General features: G+C 59.6%; 1 protein-coding gene across 2 annotated transcripts in view; it reads right to left on the bottom strand.

Annotated features, from left to right (window-relative positions):
• Positions 1 to 8,153: 8,153 nt before the first annotated feature.
• Positions 8,154 to 19,731, bottom strand: part of Ctnnbl1 (catenin beta like 1) — a 154,374-nt gene continuing 142,796 nt past the window's right edge. For both annotated transcript variants that reach the window (XM_078051765.1, XM_005329851.4), the window contains 3 exons: positions 17,597 to 17,734; positions 17,301 to 17,373; positions 8,154 to 8,333 (listed from right to left, as the gene is read on the bottom strand). In XM_078051765.1, coding sequence (XP_077907891.1) covers positions 8,245 to 8,333; positions 17,301 to 17,373; positions 17,597 to 17,734 — 300 coding nt within the window. In that variant the 3' untranslated portion in view covers positions 8,154 to 8,244. The remainder of the gene's footprint in view (positions 8,334 to 17,300; positions 17,374 to 17,596; positions 17,735 to 19,731) is intronic.

Raw genomic sequence — 19,731 nt, 5'->3', positions numbered from 1 at the left:
TGTGATCACCTCTTGTCACAGTGGTCTCCCTCATCAGACTGAACTGCTCCAGAGAGCTAGGGACCTGTCCTGTCATTCCCATGTCCCCTGGACATGGAGGGACTGTGAAGAAAGGATGAGTGGACAGACAGATGGGTGGATGGGCAGGTGGATGACGGGAGAGATGGATGGGTGAATAATCAGTGGCTTCCTGTCTGGCCAGGGGAGGTGACCAAATTGACTGTCCAGGGGATCCAACCTCTGCCTTTAGCCCCGCCCCCAGCCAGGTCTGGCCCTCTCCAGCCTCACAATAGCCCTCAGCGTCCTCTTCGCCCGGAGGCCTCTCCCCACTTGGAGCTGTGTCGGTGGCTTGCTGTGGATGGCGTCCCAGCAGCCACCCTGCTCCCCCATCTCCTGCCCTGCCCTCTCCCCACCCAAGAGGCGCAGAACAGGAGGGAGGCTCAGATTCCCGCCCGGACCCCTCTCTCTGGATCCAGGCCTTCCAGGGTCCCTCGAGGGCTTCGGGAGGCTGTGGACACTTGTCCTTGGCGTTCAGCTCCCCTTCCCTGGCTCCTGCCCGCCTCCCAGGTGCCTTTCCTGTGGCTCCCTCCTCCCTTCCTGTCCCACTCCCCTGCACAGTGCTCTGCACAGCTGGAGCACCCCCGTGCCTCCAGGGGCCTGCAGCCTCCTCCCCCGGCCTCCACCCTGCTGCCACCTCTGCACCCCCACCCCGCCCTCCACCACCAGAGGTCACTCGGCCTTCATGGCTGGGTCAGAGGCCGCCTCCTCCATGGCGCCCTTCCTGACGCCCCGTCGGGTCTCTGTGTCCTGACGGCATCCCCCCCACTTGGCGGCCACATGTGCTCCCCAGGACCCAGATGACTGACCACCTGGCTGCAGCTCAGGTCTCGGCCCTCGCCTGTAGCGGCTGTGGCCATCCAGCACCGCCCCTTCTGGCCCTCGGTTTTCTCTCCCGTCGGCTGGGGCTGGGGACAGCAAGCCCCTCCTGGTGGGGTGACCCTCCTGACCTTGGGTCTGTAGGCCCCGGGCGCAGAGTTGACCTTACCTCGTGCCTTGGGTCCTCGCAATGCCTCTCTGGAGGTCCCTGGTCAGGGAGAGCAGCAGGGACCTCCAGCCAGAGCCTCTGCTTCCAGATGTTGCCCTGACCACTGTGAGCCCAGGCTGGGTGCTGGTCCCCAAAGACAGGATCCGAGGACATGGAGGGTGAGAGGAGCCTGGATCCTGCCCCACCCACCACGGAGGCACTTCCCAGCCTTGCCTCCCGCTCCCTCCATCTTCTCCCTCTCCTCCCTGGCTCCATGGCTCCTGCACATACCCCCTGAGGTCACTTTCCCAGGAAACCCTGCCTCCCTGAGGCGAGTGGCAGACACCCAGCCACTCCCTGGGCTGCCAGGGCCTGGGTGGTCTGACCCCTGCTCATCTGGCAAACCCACCTTTCCTCATTCCGGGCACATCTGGCTGTTGCTTGACTATGTGAAGCATACACCTGCCCCAGGGCCTTTGCACTCCCTGCTCAGAAATTCCCAGCCCCCCTCGCAGCTGCTGGCTGGTCAGTCCTGCCTCAGCCCTGACAGCCCCTCTCCGAAAGGCCTTCCCTGTCCACTCAGACCAGGCTCTTCCCTCCAGCGCTTCTGCCGGGAGTACTGCTTCACCCCAACCACAGCGCAGCGCCTGGCGCTTAGCAAGAGCTCAGAAGCTATTTGCCAAAGGGTGAGGAAGCCGCTGTTGGGCGCAGGCCCCAGGCTGGGCACCGCCTGGGGGGAGTGGATGGGAGGCAGCCCCCTCCTCTGCAGTCCAAGCCCGGGGAAGGCTGCTCAGAGCCTGGGGCCTCCGGTCAAGGACAGTGGTGCAGGGGGCGACCTGGGCTCTGAGGGTCCCTGCTTCCCAGGGAGGGCAGCATCTAGTCTAGAACAACCCAGGGGGAGCGGGAGGCAGGGCAGGCGGAGAGGGGGTGTGGGCGGCCGGGCGAGCCTTGTGGGCTGCGCTGGGTGAGGGAGCCCGGGTGGGGCTGTGGGCAGCAGCTGGACAGCCCTTCCCTGGGGCCCAACTCCCTGACCCCCGCCAGGCCCCCCCGTGTCCAGGCCCGCCGCTCACCCTGCTCCTGCTGGCTGCCCTCGCGGACAAGTAAGGATGAGTCCGCTCACAGCCTGGGAGGGAGGTGGACAAGGAAACACCGTAAGACAGGGTCAGGGGTAGTGAAGAGGGACGCTGCTCAGCCCTGGGCAGCCGCCCGCCCCGCCCTGCCTCAGCTGGCCGTAGCTTCTAAGGTCCAGCCCTCGTTAACAGATGAGGACATGGAGGTCAGAGGGGTGCGGTGGCTTGCCTGGGGTGGCCCCGTGGGGAGCGGCAGGGCTGGGGTCAACCAGGGAGGCCGCATCCGAGCCCTGGGTTTGCTGCCCGAGTCCCATGGCTGCCTGGTGGAGGCTGCTCCAAGCACCTCTTGATCCTCCCCAGCTACAGAGAGGACTTTGCTTGCAGCTGCTGTGAGCAGGAGCCTGTCCTCAGGCCTCGATCCCAGGAGGGCAAGCAGCTGGCCCCGGCCATGTCCTGTCACGGCCACTTAATGAGCTTCACTGATGGCCACGGCCCAGGCAGGCTGCCAGCAGGGCTGCCCATTTGGCCAGGCTTCCTGGCTCCACACCTTCAGCTAAGGGACGTGGCCGTGGGGCCACGGGAGGGGCTGGCTCTTCAACCACAGGCATCCGAGGTAGGGCTGTGTGGCCTTGGGCGGATTCCTAGATTTCTCTGGGCTTCCTATTCTGATTTGTGAAGTGGAAGTGGGCGTGGCCACCTAGGAAGATGCCCAGGGAGCTCGGAGACGACTGGTACGGGGTTGTCACACGGGGAACTTTCTAACCTGGTCCTTCCAAAGGCTCATAGTTTGAAGATCTCTAGAAAACAGCCCCAGCCCTATCACACTGGAAAGAAGCAGAAACAGGGAGTGGAGGCTGGGTGGCGGGCTTCAGGACGGGCTGGTACCAGGACCCCACGAGGAGGCGCCTGTTCAGGTCTTGGTGTGGAGCCTGGCGTTGAGCTGAGCTGAGGAACGTAGCTTCGCTGTGGTTGCCCTGAGTTCTGGGCCTGCTGGTCCTGGGTGACGTGAGCAGAGTCACCTGGTCTCGGGGGAACGGTGCCAGCCCGCAGCTCTGCTGCAGGATTCCTCTGTTGAACATGGACTCCCCAATGGAGCAGACCAGGGCACCCCCTTCCCAGCCAAGGAGGGCAAGGCCCTTGGGTTCCCGCCCACTGCTGCCTCTCGCTCCCCAGGGTGCAGGAAGGGGAGGAAGGACCCCACTGACCGGGCCCAGAAGGCCTCAGTGGGGAGCGGAGGCTCAGGCGGGCAGGGCTGGGGTGGGCGGGCAGATTCACTGCGCCGTTCCTCTCCCCTGCAGCGCCTGCTTCTAATGAAATTTTACGGCAGGTGGAAATGATAGGCCCCGCAGCCCTAAAAGCACTTCTGTTTATTCATTACGGATATTTATGTACTGAGCAGCTCCCTCCGAGGGCCCCACCTGACTCTGCTGGGCCAGTGAGGGGCCTCCAGGCCTAGCGCTGGGGAAGCCGGGGCAGGCGGCTCCCTGCACGGAGACCTGTTAGTCCACCCTCAACACCTCCCAGTCCCCAGCCTGGCCCAAAGCCTCGGTACCTCCGCCGGGAACAGAGTGCTCTAGCCCTTCTTGGCCATCCCCCTGCCCTGCTTGGTCTCCACACTGTGTCTCCCACAAAGCAGTCAAAGGCGTCCTTTCAAATCAAACCGCACCTCTTCCTGCTCAGAACTGCCACAGTCCTGGCTTTGTCTCCCACTGGCCCCTGCCTCACCCTTAGGTCCAGCTGCCATGGTCTCTTCTGGCTTTTTTCTAGAGAATGACGGTGATCTCTGTCTCTACCACAGGACCTTTGCACCTGAGCCTCTGCTTAGACCCCTCTGTCTCCAGCTCTCTGGCTGCCAGGCTCCTTGACACCACTGAGAGCTTAGCGCAGGTTAAAGGAAGCTTATGCCTCAGAAAGGACTTCCCAGACCACTGGACCCAAAGCCAGTCCCCTGTTCTTGGTCACCGTGCACCTTGTTTGTTCCAGGATGACCCTTGGGAATCATCCCCCACATCTGTTTACCGCCTTGGTCTATCCCACAGGTGTGACCTCCTGGGACAGGGGTGGTGCTGCTCACAGCAGGTGTCCAGTGAAGGACGGAGGGATGGTGGCGGGTGATTCCTGGTGTACCAAGAGCGGCCACAGGGACCGGTCTCTGTGCGATTCCCCAGGTTGGCCCCTCAGGGACTCTTGCTTTCAGTTGGTGACTGAAGAAGTGACTCTGAGTGTGAGGGACATCTCACGGCTCCCAGAGGGTGCGCAGGGCTGAGCTGAGGGCCCGGGTCTCCTGTCCCTGTGTTCCTGGGGGGTTCTGGATGGGGGAGCTGTGGCTAGAGTCTGTCCCCAATGGCTTCCCCCCAGCTGCTGCCGGGGCCCTGGCAGCAAAGCTCCTCTGGGGACCTTGGTGGACCCAGCCCACACAGCCCTCCTCCTGACTGGGGCCCGAGCTCCCTCTGGGACCTGGGCACTTCCTGGAAGACCCCGAGAGGGCGCCTCTGGACCCGCCATCGGGATCTGCCTCCTCTGGGGACTGAAAGCCCTGGGGGACGTGGAACAAGGACTTGGCCTGTCGCAGGCTCGGTGAAGCTGGACACAGGTCACTCCCGCTCCTGCACAACCTGCCGGGTGGTGTCACAGCCGGAAGCTCATGCAAGCCCTGCCGTGCACACCTCAGGGGGGGCCCGGTGAGGAAGGGGAAGGGACGCTCGGGTCTGTTTCCTCATCTGTGAAACGGGGTCGTGGATGGAAGTGCTTCCCTGTGAGGGACGAGGGTGGGACGGCTCTCGCTCAGGGAAAGAGCTCACCTGGCACACACCTGTAAACCCGTTCTTCCCAGACCCGAGTGACCTCTCGTGAGCGACGGGAGGCGCTGGCCTCTGCTGGGGAGGCGTGGGGGGGGACGCGGGCACACCCCGCTGATGGAGGGAGGGCGACCCGGCAATTCTGTCACAGTGAAAAGGGCCCTTCTCTGTGACTTGGCCATTCAACTTGGGAATCTAAGCTCACACTTGAGTGAAAGACGTTCTCTACAAGAGGCTCAGGCAGCACCGTGAGCGCCAAGGACCAGACACCACTGAAATGCCCATCAGCCGATTAGTCCATTAGTAAGTTACAGTGGAGCTTCGCCACGGAGCTCGGCTACTGCAGGAGCTGGGTGGACCGGAGTGCGGTGACCGTCGTGAGAAGCAGGAGCCGTCCTTTGTGTTAAAAATATTTTTTATGCACTTGAAAACACCCAAGGCCACCCCCCGGGGAAGGTGCCTTTAGCTCATCAGCCGCGGCAGCTTCTGGGGAGGGGCCGGGTGGCCCGTCCTTCCATCCCCCCAGTTTAGAGCGAGGCCCGTGCTGCCTGATCCAGAGGTGACTGGAGGAAGGGGTGCCATTGTTCCCAGCACAGATGACAGAGGAGCACCCAGGAGCCATGACTGGAGATGGCGGGCCTGCCTGTCCCTCTGCTGCTGGGGGCGACTCCTATCAAGGAGCCCTGCCTTCAGGAAAGCGAGTCTCATCTCCCTGTTGACACTAAGGGGACACTCGGTGATGGCGGAGGATGCCACCTGGGCCCTGGGGCTGCTGCAGGGGCCACTAAGGAGGGCTCCCGGCTTCCCTGATAACATGCCCCCAGGCCTGCAGGCAAACCCCCCTCGGCTGGGCGTGGCCATCTTGCGGCTGCAGAGGTGGAGAAGGAGACCCACTTCTTTTGTGAGGACACTGGGCTAACACTGCTGCAAGGCTGCACGGTCGCTGTGTTCAGTGGGAAAAGGAACACTGGCCCCCTGGGGTGCCCTGGACATGAACGGAGAGCTTGTGACCCCCCAGTGGGCAGCAGAGTGGAGTTCAGCACCCTGAGGCCAGGACATCCGTCCCCCGGAGCCCGGGGAATCTTCCAGCGAGAGGGCTGCTCTCAGGAGCCTTCAGCAGCTCAGCTGCCCACGAGTAGATTCAGGGGCTGGGATCCAGCCCCGCGGCCAGGACGGGTTAGTGCCCAGCTGACCTGGTACTAAAGGTGCAGTGGCTGTGAACACGAGCAGGGTGCTGCCGGCCTCTCTGCACCTGGGATGGGCTCCTCGGGGCCCCAGGGCCACACCTGTGCGCCCCCTGCTCTCAGAACTCAGGGGGACACTCCTCAACTGTAAGAGGGTGCCTTCAAACAAGGCTTTCGCAGAGGGACTTTTGGGCCACACAGGATCTAGGGAGGCTCCCCAGTGTACCCAGCAGGCAAGGCCAGGCACAGCTGAGGCGTGAGTGGCCTGGAGATGACGAAGCCCCCCTCCCTGTGCTGGCTTCTGACAGACTGAGGAAGCCGACGGCTGGAAAAGGGCTGCCTGGGACCCTGGGAGGACATCAGGTGGCAGGTGCTGCCTCCAGGGACGGGCAAGCCCCGGCAAGACTCCTCTCTTGCTAAGTTCCGAGCTTCTGTACCACGGGCCAGAGTGACCTGCTCACAAACCAACAGTGTCGGAGGAAAATACAGCCCAGGGGTGACCACCTCTGAGCACTGACCCCGGCTGCACAGCCCCATTCCACCGCTCGGTGTGGGCCCCTTCTGTGCTGCGAATCCATCAACCCTCATATCGACAGGGGCAGATCGAAGCGCAGTGTCAGCCAGCGATCCGAGACTGTCTTCTGGATAGAGGTGGCTCGGGAGGGAGCACAGGACTCTGCAGTGGCAGACTTGCCTTGAACGTAGATTCTGCTGCTTATTGGCTGCAGGATCTTGGGCTGTCTGTTGGTCATCCTGTAGATCCGTCCTGGCTTTCTGGAATGAGGGGTGACTGTGCCAGCAGGGATGTGGTGCACTTAGTGAGGGGCACGGGCCAGGCATCCCGGTGGAACTCTCTGCCTCGGGAGTGGGCCGGGCCCTCTGCTCCGCCCACCTGCTGGCTGCCCCGGAGCCCAGGTGGGCAGGGCTGGCCCTGCTCTTCACCAGCAGCTGAAGCAGGGTGCACACTGGCTGGGATGGCAAGCGGACTTCACCTGTCCTGCTGACTGGCAGGTGGTGGCCCTCGGGCTTCAGCGAGTGACGGGAGCTGCCCCTTGGGCCTGGTACCAGGTGCAGCAGCCCCTGCAGCCATCCTGCTGCCTCTGAACACTCCAGGACTCCTCTCTTGAGGCCGGACTGGGCCACACTGCAGCACCACCGCCTTCTGCAGAGGAGGTGACCAGCTCTCGATCCGGGTCAGACCGGTGAGGCTCCGTTTCGGAAGCTACCTGTGTGGAGACCTGGCAGCCCGCATCCAAGGCACCTGCTGTGCCTCTGTGGCTCTGCGGTGGCTCAGCCAGGGTGGCCTCCCCGTGGCCCCGTCGGGGCACCACCCACCTGCTCTGGATGCTCGGGACACTCAGTCGGAGCCACTGACGCAACGATGCTGCTGGCAGGCGGTCAGGTGAGATTGGCCCAGGCCTCCCTCCCATGCTCAGGACCACCCGGAGCTCACACCACCAGCACCAGGCCACACGAGATCTGCCGCCACTGTTCAGGTGGGGACCCCTCATCTCCGTGGACGCTGACCCTGTGGACAGTACTGAACCTTGTGTGGTTTGTTCCAACACAGACAACGGGTGACAAGGTTCATTTATAGAGATCAACAACAGCGACTAGTGGTAAGAAAGAGCATTCAGCCATACACCGTAATCCAGGCTACGTGATGCGACCCTGCTCTCAAAACGTCTAACTGTGCCACCCCCTCCTTGGAGTGACGTGGACGTCACCCGAGGGTGAGATGGGCAAGGTGAGTGATGCAGGTGCCAGGATGTAGCAGCAGGCTACTGCTGACCTGACAATGTCCCTGAAGCCACAGAAAGTGGATGGTGGGGGGACCACTGTGTGTCTGTTGTCCTCCGTGACCTGTCCCTGAGTGACTCTGACACCAGGAGCTGTGCTGTGCCTGAAGTCTGAGGTAGGCCCAGTCCACGTCCTCCCCACTGCCTAGAGACAGAAGGCAGCTTCCGGCACGCACCAGGGCAACCGCGGTGGTGACGCCATCACTGCCCCGCTCTGCTCTGAGCGTGTAGGGAACGGGTCAGAGGGGAGCTTCGCTACAAAGAAGGCCAGTCCCGGGTTCCAAAACTAGCTTTAATTGTCCAGAGCCACACAGAGCTGTGTGGAGACAGTTCTTGGGGGAAGTGGCTGTCCACGTGCTGGCCGGGGCTCTAGAAGTTCTCCAGCAGGCCCACGATGCGCTTCTGCTCGCTCTCCCGGAACTCTGGACTCCGGCCGTCCCCGATGTTCTCTGCGTACTCTAGGGAGACAAGGGCAGGGTTAGGCTGTACTGTAGGCATGCACTCAGGAGGCTAGGTGGCCCATGTCCCCAACACATGCCTAATGGCTGCTGCTGTGCTTGAACATGTCCCTTCCAACATTCACCCTGAAACTCAATCCCCAGCTAGGTGGTGACTGGGCTCCACCTTCAGGAACAAGAACAGACCCCAGGGAGCTCGCTAGGCCTCTGTCCTGCCTTTTGCAATGTGAGGACATGGCATCCTTGACCTTCTGGCCCTGACCAGACAGCAAAGGCCAGCACTGTGACCCTGGAGCATCCCAGCCTTCAGAACTGTAAGGAAGGAATTCTGTTCTTTATAAAACTATCTAGCCTCAGGTACTTTGTTATCATGGCACAAATGGGCAGAGGCCGGCCTGCTGGGCAAGCACGTCCTGGGCTAGTGGTCTCAGCATGTGGACCTGGCCAGCAGCAGTGGCATGTGGGAACCTTCTAGAAATGCAGATCTTGGGCCCACTCTAAACAGGAAACAGAGGGTAAGGCTGGCAACCTGCATTTACCAAGTCCTCCAGGTGACACTGACGTACCCTATGAGAACCACTATCTGTGGCAGTGGGAACACAATAATGACCAATATGGATGGAAATCTCTGCTTATACACAGCCTACTTTCTAGAGAGGTTAATAAACCAAAACGTAAATAATACACCCAAGATGGCTGCCAGAGGCTCCTGGGGAAGGAGAGGCTGAAGACCCGAGGGAGACCAGGGTGGGAAGGCTGGAGGGGGGCTCGGGGGGGGGGGGGGCTGCTTGATCCATCCGAGGGCTGGCCGGTGCGTGTATCCAGAGCCCGGGGCCAGGGCCGGGGGAGCCAGGCTGAGAGCGCCCTGGATCTTTCCCGAGAGGGGCGTCTGGCCGGGTTCTGAGCAGTGCCTTTTCCTGGTTCCTCTGGCCGCTGTGAGGGGGGCGCCCTGAGGGCGGAGGGGTGGAGCAGGGGGTGACCGGGTGCCCTGGGACCAAGCAGGCCGTGGTGGAGGGGACACGTGCAGACAGACTGACGCCTTCAGAAGGAGGACCCAACAGGATCCGTGAGAGGGTGGAAGTGGGTGAGACGAGGGGCGAATCGAGATCACCCAGACATGTGACAAAGTAGTGGGAAGGTGACAACGAGTGGGGTCCCCAAGGATGGAGAGGGCAGGCCTCTGCACCAACCAGGAGAGCTGTGGGGCGCTGGGCCGCCCCGGGTGCTGCAGGGGGGAGGGGAGGAGGGGGCTAGCGGGCCACGGGGAGGGCGGGAGCAGAGCACCCTGAGGGTGGGGGAGCTGGGCTCCAGGGAGCAGGAGGACCAGGCTGTGGGGAGGAGGCCCGAGGGGAAGACCTCAGGGCCCTATGGAGAGTGGCCAGGTTCTGGCTTGCCCTGTCATCCCAGCTCGGGTCGGCAAGACACCATTTCATTCACAGCCGTGACCTCCCAATACGTGGTGCCTGGGCTTCCTGCTGTGACTCACGACCAGGTATTAAGAACAGATGGAGGGAAGGGGACGAGGTGCTCCAACTCCTCACTGCCCTGAGGGTCCCCTACCCACACTCACAGGAAGCAGGGCAAGGCCTGGGCAGAGCTGGCACCGGTCTGCTCTCAACCCTGAGCCACTCCAAAAACAAGCCCAAGCTCCCGGCAGACATGGCGCTCAAGGAACACTCCTGAGCCTCCTCTGCCCAGCCTGGTGACATCACGGGGGACATCCACACACCCTGCAAGGCCACCCCGACAGACGTCCCCCGCCTCTGTGTTCAGGCTGCTCAGGCTCTGCACACGCGGGCCGGCCTCTGAGGCCACACGGAAGCCTCATGAAGTCAAGGCGACTAACGTGGACAGGGGCGTGGTGGCCAAGTGCACACCAGTTGGCTAGGACAGGGAACTCTTGGATCTGAGGCTGCGGCATGATCACACGTCCGCTAATCCAGACACGGAGGGAGGAGTGTGACCCCGCCACCCTCTACACTCGGGACACGGTCACTCGGGCCACCTCTTCATTGCCCCCCTTCCTCTGTAGCGCTTTGGACGTGTGCTGGAAAACGGGATTGGGGTTCCGACACGTGACTGCTGTGACTCCCCCACGGAAACCCTCCTGTTAGGCCCACCCATCACCTCCAACGGCAAACGACCAAGGCCTCCTGTCTCAGCCCCTGGAGGAGAGGGCTGGGGTGACGGGCAGCAGCCGGGAGCCTCGGGAGAAGCTCTGAGGCCACGTGGAAGTTACTCACACATAAGTGATGCTGCCGCTGCCCCAGGAGAGAGAGAAATGGCCATCAGAGCATTTAATGCCCCCCGAGGCACAGTCGGGAAGCGGAGTCTTAATGGACTGAACTAACACTTGGCTCTCTAATGTCTTCTTGGGTCCAGGAGGGAGGGGCGCGGAGGGAGGGCTGGGCCTTTGGGACGGCAGTTTTCCAGGAGTAAAGCCAGCTTCCCCTCCAGGGCCCAGGAACAACGTAGGCTGCCCTGCTCACAGAGAACCACCTTCTGGGCCAGTCTCTGCAGTCACTCAGGCCATGGGAAGAGGGCAAGGCCAGACGGCCAGTCCTCTGGGAGGGGTCGCTTTCACACAGGTGGGGACAGATCTGTGGAGGGGGCGCCTCACACCCTGGGCTGGCCCCAGCACTGACTGCAGCACTGACTCACTCGGCTCAGAGGAAACCGAGGCCATCGGAGCAGCAGCCTGCCCACGCCTAGGCTGGCAGAGGAGCCGGGCGCAGTGGAGAAACACGCCCCAAAGCTCCTCTGGTGGGGCAGGTCCCCAGGTGGCACCCTCTGCCCTAAGCATTACCCCGCCTGCCTGCTCCCAGCCCCTGGAGAAGTGCCCCTGAGCACTCCAGAGCCACACCTGCCCCTTGTCCCCCTGGAGGGGCTGCGAGGTAGTGAAGGGGACTCAGTGAAGGGGACTCAGGACAGATGTGGGGTGGGGGCTGCAGGGCTCTTAGAAACTGACCACCGCCCTGAGGATCCCAGAGGAGACAGACGGCAAGTCTGAGCAGCCGCCTGTGCTCCGCGCCCGCCCCGCTCTGCTCCCGAGGAGCCCTGCTGGGCCCGTCCTGGTAGAGCCGCTGCCTCCTGGTTATAGCGCTGCGCAGGGTTTATGAATATTGAACACACTCTTCCCAGGGGTCTCAGGAAGAGCTCTCATTTGTGTGTGTGTGTGTGTGTGTGTGTAGGGAGAGGTGGCGGATGAAGAGAGAGCCAAGGTGGTGGGGAGAGAGGGACGAAGGCAGAGGGGGCGGGATGGACAAGGTGGGTGCAGCCGCCCTGCGCTGCCCGCCCAGCCCTCTCCAGGGCTCTCAGGAGCCTGGTTCAGAGCCGGGCCCCAGGCCTGACTGCTCCCCCCTCACAGCGCAGGGAGAAGGGTGCGAAAGAGGAGGAAAGCCAGTATTTTCACACCAAATACCCATGAAGACAAACAAGTACTCACAAAACAGGAAGTGGAAAGAAGACCCTTGAGTCTAACAGAGGCCTGGATGACAATGACAAGCTTGGAAGGTTGAAAGGCTGCGCCTCCCTAGGAGAGAGAGCACTCTGCGGGCTGTGGGACGTCCTTCTTGGCTCACAGTGTTCACAGGGTCACGTCCCCAGAATCCTGAGGACATGCTAGCTGCCTGGTAAGCACCCACTGACAGCCACCCCCCATGAAGCCCCCGAGTCTGGCCTGCATGGTGGCCCACGGCTCTCCCGCCAGCTCCGGCCCAGGCGGGCAGGACTGTGTTTGCTGAGCAGGTCCTGGGTCCCCGGCACCCAGCCTCAGGGCCTTCCTGAGAGAGGGAGTATCTAGGTTTGCTTTTTTACAGAGAAGGAAGCCAAGACTCAGACATGTCATCTGCTACTTGCCTGAAGTTACACAGAGATGGAGATGAGGCTGGGCTGGGCGTCCCTGTTGTGCTCACTGTCACCAGGTGAGTGGGGACACCTACTCAACAGTGACATGGCTGGCATTCTCCCAGCTCCCGGGTGCCGGCCCACGTGCTAGCATCTGACACTCCGGTGCTCCCCTGGTTCTCCCCGGGACTCCTGCAGATGAATGAACTGCGGCTGGGAGAGGGCAGGTGGCGGCCTAGGACCAGCCAGCCAGGAAGCAGGGGCTTGGGTTGCCAGGCAGACCCTACAGTCCTGCCAGGCTGGCTCTCGGGGGTTCCCCCTCCCTCCCCCACACCACACCTCCGTGTCCAAGGCAGCGCATCTGGGAGCCCTCTGGGTGGACTGGGGGAGGAGGGTCCAGGGGGCAGCAGGCTTAAGGCGTCCCTAAAAAGCCTCGGTCCTGTCAAGGCAGCTGGCTAGAGGGCTGACACAGGCCTCTCCTCAGGATCCTCTCCTGCCTCTACAGACCTGGTGGCCACAGGAGCCATGTCCAGGCACAAGTCACATGCATCATGTCATTAGAAGATTAATTCTACCAGCTTCTGCAGCTTTAAAACCAGGAGGCAAGGCTGGGGCTACCAAGAGCCCCAAGGCAACAGGAAGTGCAGGTTTATGGGCTTCCGAGGGATTTTAAGCCATAAGGGCACCAGCAGGTCAAAGGGCTGTGGACAACTTCCACCCGTGGACTCAGGCACCTGCGAGACTGGCCAGGGCGCCCACTGATAATCACTTACGCTAACAAGGCTTCCCGGGTCACAGCTCCTGTGCTGCGGGAGTCACGTACATTCACGTCTGCCCGCGACATAGCCACCTCCTTACCTAGTGTCATCCCAGTCATAAAAGCAGTAAGTGGCACGGGGCTGGGGAATGCGGGAGGGAAGCAGGGTTAATGCCTCCACCCTGAGCTTCAGGTCTGCAAGACGAAAAGGTCCACACAGACGGCGGGGAGCTGCAGGGGACGCAGGCCACGGCGCTGCTACAGTGAACAACCACGCTTTCCTCTCTCCACAGCTCCGCCCCCGGCACTGGCTTCCTGCTGCTCTGTGACCCTGTGAGGGGACTGGAAGCCCCTCTGGGACAGCCTCCTAAGGGTCTCCTTCACTGCAGCAGCCCTCCTGCCCGTCATGCCAAGGGGTGCTCTCTAAAGGTGGATGCCCTCGTTTTTTTTTTTTCCTTCTCAAAGCCCTTAAGGCAAACGTGAGCCGGTGACACAGCGGGAGCCCTCTTTTCTGCAAGACTGAAGTACCACTGTGCAGACCTATCTGCGTTTGTGCCCAGGTTCCAACACTACTAGTGATGCAGAGGACATCCCTTAACTGCAGAGTGCCTCAGTTTCCTTATTTGCAAAATGGAGATCAATCTGTCTCCTGAGCTTGTCAGAGGACCACAGATGATAGACATCGAAAGCCTGGCCAGAGCAGGCACTCAGTGAGGGTCCACTCTGCCCACTGGGATCCTGCATTTCTGGAGGAACAACGGGAAGCCTGAGGTCCTACTGGGCATGTGCTGCTCTCAACAGTACCTGAGCCCCGCTCGGCGCCGGGCACCGGAAGGGAAAGGCAGGAAGCCTGCGCTGTCCTGGGGGCGCCCAGCCTGCCAGCCCTTTTCTGGTGGGCCTCTCAGTCCCTAGACCCTGGCTCCCCAAAAGGCCCACTGTCCTGAGGCCCAGAGCTGCCACCTGTTCCAGGGAGGGCCATCTCAGGGGACATGTGGGCAGCTGCGGAGACAGGGACCCACTGAGCCATCCCTCTGTCCAGCTCCTCTGGCAGCCCCACAGGAAAGGGGGGACTGAAAACCCTGGAAAAGCCCCTGCTGGGCCGCCCCGTCAGCGTTTTCCTGCGACCTCAAGGGATACATCAGCTGTCATCCTGCCAGCAAAACTGAGGAAATATGTAGGCCATAAAATCAAAGAAAAGAGCTTGCATCTAATTAGTACGTTAAAAAAAAAAAAAAGGAAGCAACCCAAACTGAAAAACAAAATTAAAATCAAAGAGGACAGGCTGACGAGCTGGTTTTCTTTATGAGGCTTTGTTTTTCAGGCCTTCTGATGGAGGACGGTGCAGGAGGGGGAGGAGAGGAAGGAACCAGAGCGGCTGGAGGGGGCCTGCAGAGCCAGCCCCCTGGACCCCTTGCGGCCCTCCCACAGCGGAGGCACCTGTCCTGAGGGTCTTTACTTGCTGTATCCAGGGGCTGCTCTGAGGCAGCCTCGATGCACAGGGTCCAGACCCTATGGCACCAGAGACAGTTCCCCTGGCATGGGTCAGGGTCATGCCAGGGGGAGGGGGCCAAGAACCCTTTGTCACAACCCTCAAGCTGTGGAGAACTCTTTATTGTAATGGTCAGCATCATGTCGAGGGCCACTTCAGTCCCAGCAATGGCATTCAATTCCCTAGCTTTAAATATCACCTCTCTGTAATGACTTCAAATGCCCCAGAGAGCATCTCTCCTGAGCTCTAATGAGAATGTCTACTGGCTGCTGCCAACAAGGGGACGCAGTCACTACCTGTACCCCAGACCCCCTATGCACCCGCTGAACACATCCCTGCCCAGCAAGCCCCTCCCACAATGCTCCAGCCACACTCCTGACCCCTCTCTGGACCTCTAACTACAGCCGCCAGTCCTGTCCTGTCCTGCTGAGCCTCTGCTCCTCAGCTGCTGCCGCTACCTTAGCACCACTCACAACTCCAACCCAACACTTATCACCTTATAATTACCAGACTGTGAACGCTGCAAGGACAGGGACTCGCTTACACGGCTTGGTGTCTCTAGCACCATCTTGGTGTCTCTAGCACTGGATGCAGCACCTGGCGCTGAGCAATGCCTGCTGAGAGGCTCCTGGAGTGGGTCCTTTATCACACACCCCAGGAGACTGAGCACCCGAGGGCAGGCCCTCTGGAACACAGCACCCAGCCCTGCACCTGGCTAGTCTGGAGGAGGCCAGGGGACACTGGCCGAAGGACATCCACACAATGTTTAAGATATCTGTGGGGTTCCCATTATGGCCCCAGAAGCTGAGGAGACGGGGTGAACCTGGCAGACAGTGTCCCTTCGTCACGGGGCTTACATTGTAATGTAAGGGACAGATCAAGTGAGTAGACTACTTAAATGAAGCCATCACAGGTTGCAATAAGGGCTCAGAAGGAAATAAATGGGGAAGTAGAGACAGGAGCGCTTAGATTCACGCCTAAGTCTGGAGGCAGAACCGAGGGACTGGTTTCAAAGAGAGAGAACTGGACTTGGGGCAGAGGGATACAAGGGTCTGGTGGAGCAGGGCAGTGGGAAGGGAGACGGCGTCCGTGCAGGCCCCTCACCCACTTGCCCCATGGAAAACACAGACTCAGCCTCTAGCTGTGCCAGCACTTCAGTTGGCACTGGGGGAATGGACAGGGGGGCTGGCTCCCGGCAGCGTGGAGCTCTGATCCACCTCAGCTACGCACAGCAGAGTTCGAGGAAGAAAAAGCCCCCCCCCCCCCGCCCTGTTCGGATCCCAGGGATGGAGTGCGGGAGAAGCCGCCACGCAAGACAGGAGAGCCCGGAGTAATGAAAGTTCTAATTGCACACGTGGGCGTTAAAAGTAAATGCCACTTAAAGACTGTAGTTGCGTGTCACCACGGCTACACCCAAGGGAGGCGGCAGCACAACGGCAGCAGAATCTCTGTGGATCCGGCGCCCACGAGAAGAGAGCACCCTGGGTCCCGACAGGAGCCACAGCAGGGCAGGCTTGCCCAGTGTCCTCTCTGAACAACAGACCCAAGGCCTCGTGCCCTGTCTACCCGGGGCACACAGCCTTGCTGCGTGGCCTGCCTGCAGGGCGGTGCTGAGCACACGACTTCCAGCCCCGTGCCTTCAGTCACACTCTTCCATCTTTGTGGAATGTCCTTGTCCCAGACCCACAGACCAGCTCAGTGCCACTTCTCTCAAAAGGCTTCTCACAGGACTTTAGCTACACCTCACTGATGATGACGACGAGGAGGAGGATCATCGCAACACCTCATGATGCCACAGGCTAGGGTCTGCTGAGAGCTTGTTACGGCCCATGCAGCCCTCGAGCTCCTCACCCACACCTCAGGCCCACTCTGCCAGGCACAGAGCACCTGGGCTCCTGCCCAGGGCACCCCAGTGAGTAGCAGGGTCAGGATGCAGGCCCAGGAGCAACTTCAAGGCCAATCCTGGAAGCCCAGCTCAGTCCCTCATCTTAAGAAATGGGCCAGAACAAGGGCCAGAGAAGGAGACTCTGGTCATCGGGCCAGCTTGACTCTACAAACCCTGATGCCACCCGTATTGCAGTGTCTCCCACTGACCACCACCCAGGTGTGTCAGTCTGTCAGCTCAAGCACACACGTGGCCCTGCTTTTGACTGAGGCTTGCTTGCTGGCTGGAGTCCTCTTCAGAGCCACTCCAGCTGGGGCAGGTCTAGCATTTCAGGGAGTCCAAGGGGTGACAGAGGACAGAGGGCAACTCAAAGTGACTGAGTGCTCACCTCACATTAGGCAGTACCTTATGCAACATTTGCAAAATGTCTTCTTCTCACAAGGAAAAGTGAGTGAGTGCACTCAGCAAAGGCTGTGAGACTGCCCTTCCCACTCCACCACGCTGCCCCGAGTCTGCTTCCTGGCCTGCATGTTTCCAGCTATTTCTCGTCTTATCCTTGCTTTCTTTCATTCCACTATAGAGTTAGAAACTTAGAGTCCCGTTTGGCTACTACATCTGTATTTTTCTTGTAGATGGACACGATACCGTTATTTGTTTCTATGTGGTGCTGAGAATTGAACCCAGTGCCTCAAAAGTGCTAGCAAGGGCTCTGCCACTGGCCCCAGCCCCAGCCCTTCGTTTTGCTTTTTAAATAAATATTTCTGAGCCCTCTGCTTCTTATTTGGTGTGTGTTTACATTCTAGAACTGGAGGGGCAGAGGCAGAGACACGCAGGGTTAGTCTTCACAGCGTTCTGATGAAGACGACTTGGACACAGTGAACAAGAAGACCCTGTGATGCTTTCAGTGCCAGACACCAGGGACACGGAAGAGGCTTGGGAAGCGAGTGGAGCGTAACTCCCAGAGCCCAGACACAGGCGCATCCAACTCACCCTTGATGATGTGCCTGACAATTTTGATGGAGCTTCCTCGCATGTTTAGTATCTGATGGACCCTCTGGCGGATCTGAAAGGAGGGGGAAGAGCAAGGAGAGAAGGAAAAGGGGGTGTTTGTCCCAGCAACACCAAAGTAGAGCACCTCAATCCCCTCACCCACCCTGAAAACAAGGGTGCACACGGAGGGAGGGAATCCCAGGAGAGCGCGACCCACTTCTTTCCTCGCAAGTCTCCACCCACCAGGTGCCAGGAAGGAGGGAGGGAGGTCAGGCCATCTGGGAGGCCCCTGCTACCTGGGGGACGTTGGCGTTGCAGATCTCAGCCATGATGTAGCAGATGTGCTGGAGGACGAAGAGCCCCGCATCCAGGCGCCGGAGGTAGAACTCGTCCTCCATATCGTTGTCTATGATTTCTCCACGCCGCACAATGTCCTGGAAACAAATGGGCATGTGGGCATAAAAGCTGGACGGCGAGTGGATCCGCAGAGTGGGTTTCCACCTGGCCACGGTTAATACGTGAAGAACAGTAACTCCAACCTTGTCCTGACTCGCCTCTCCCACTGCCCTGAAGGGTTTTTCTTGGCTCCTCACTTAATGGACTGCAGAGGCCCCAGAAGTCAAGTTTAAAGCCATTAAAAAAATTTGTTTTTCAGACGTTGATGGACCTTTATTTCATTCATATATTTATATGTGGTGCTGAGGATCGAAACCAGGGCCTCACATGCTAAGCAAGTGCTCTATCCCTGAGCTCCAGCGCCCCCATTTCTTTTCTATCTGATGAATGAAGGCCACAATGATCTTATCCACATATTAAAACTAAAAAAATAAGCTGAAGGGATATAAATCTAAGCTACGTATTGGTTTCCACTCAGTCTTTTAAAAATTTATTTTATCTTAGAAGATTTTAATTGACACATAACGATTACACATATTTATGAGGTACAGTGTGATATTTCGATACATGTACACAAAGTATAATGATCAAATGAGGGTAATTAGCATTTCTACCTCCTTTTAAACATGTATCACTTCTTTGTAGTGGGAACCCTGAACTCTATTCTAGTTCTCTATGTAATATGTGATAAATTGTGAACCACAGTCGCCCGCTGTGCTGTGGAACATTGGAGCTCACGCCCATCTAACTATTTTGGTCTGCCCCGCTTCCTCACCTCTGGTGACCACTATTCTATTCTACCCTCTCCTTCTAGGAAATTAACTTCTTGGCCCACTCCTTCTTGATGCTTGGTTTGGGTGGCCATATATAACTTCTCCCTTAACCCTTCCCCTACCCAGTCAGGTTGGCGGTGAAGAAAGGCCTCCTTTCTCCATGATTCTGGGTGCCTAGTGAAGCCGAGGTATAGGCAGCCTTTCTGTGCCCATGCATCCTTCGTTCACGCTGTGTCCACTGCCATGGGTGCAGCGCTGCCACTGCAGCTCACAACCCAACACTCCTCTCTGCCACAGGCCTAGTGTGCGTGGGTCTCCTTCCCAGTCCTTTGAACCCTGCCCCTCTTCCTCTCCAGTGGATTCTTTTTAAAAACATCTTCATACACTACAGTCCACACACCAGGAGATCCACCGCTCACAGCGAGCTCTCGGTCAGCTGAGTGTGCTCAGACTGTGCCGTCACCCCTGCAGCCGCCACCCTCGCCCCCACCCAGGAGGTTACAGGCTCTTCTCCTGGGAGAGCTGTTCTCCCCAGCTCAAGCCCCTGCCACCTTCCTGCCACGGACCCTGGGTGTTGCTCAAGCCCACACGACCTTTCAACTGCCTCACCTGAGGCCCTTCCCCAAATCCCTGAGCACCTTGGGTGAGCCACTGCCTGAGGCCTCCGGCTGCCCACCATGGTCACACAAGGAAAATGGAGGTTAAGAGAAGCCCTGGTCTTGGCCACCCAGGAGCAGACTGTCTAGGGAGGTCACAGAGACAGGAAATGACATGAAGTAAAGGGACACACACTCCGACTTCATCACTATCTACTTCCTGCCAACTGTGAGCTGTGGGAAGCCCGCGGGCCTGAATTTGGTTTGTCCCCAGACCAGTAAACTTTCACGTGGCAAATGAGAGAAAAATGTCATCTGTACTTCAGTCTGTGAGCTCTTAGGAGAGCCTCGGTCACATGACTAGTGGACGCTTCTAGTGGACACTTAGGACGGCAGGTGCCTGCCCACACTTCTCATGACAACAACCCATTACTTAATTCCATGGGTATTTTTATGGCCATGGTTCCTTCTGACAGCTCAGCTCCTGTCATTGACAGAGCCCTGGGGACGCTGTTTTCCACTCCCACGAACTGCAAGGGCTCAGCACTGTGGTCATCCATCTCCACAAGAACCCCTCAGGGACCACTGACGCGCGGTAACCCGCTTCTTCATCTGCCTGGGGGCCGCCTGCAGCCGCACAGGCTACTTTTCATCTCCCCACTGAAG

This window comes from Ictidomys tridecemlineatus, chromosome 5 (assembly GCF_052094955.1).
Source record: "Ictidomys tridecemlineatus isolate mIctTri1 chromosome 5, mIctTri1.hap1, whole genome shotgun sequence".
NCBI lineage: Eukaryota > Metazoa > Chordata > Mammalia > Rodentia > Sciuridae > Ictidomys > Ictidomys tridecemlineatus.
Note: the sequence above shows the minus strand (reverse complement) of the source record. Positions and strands in the feature narration are given on the sequence as shown.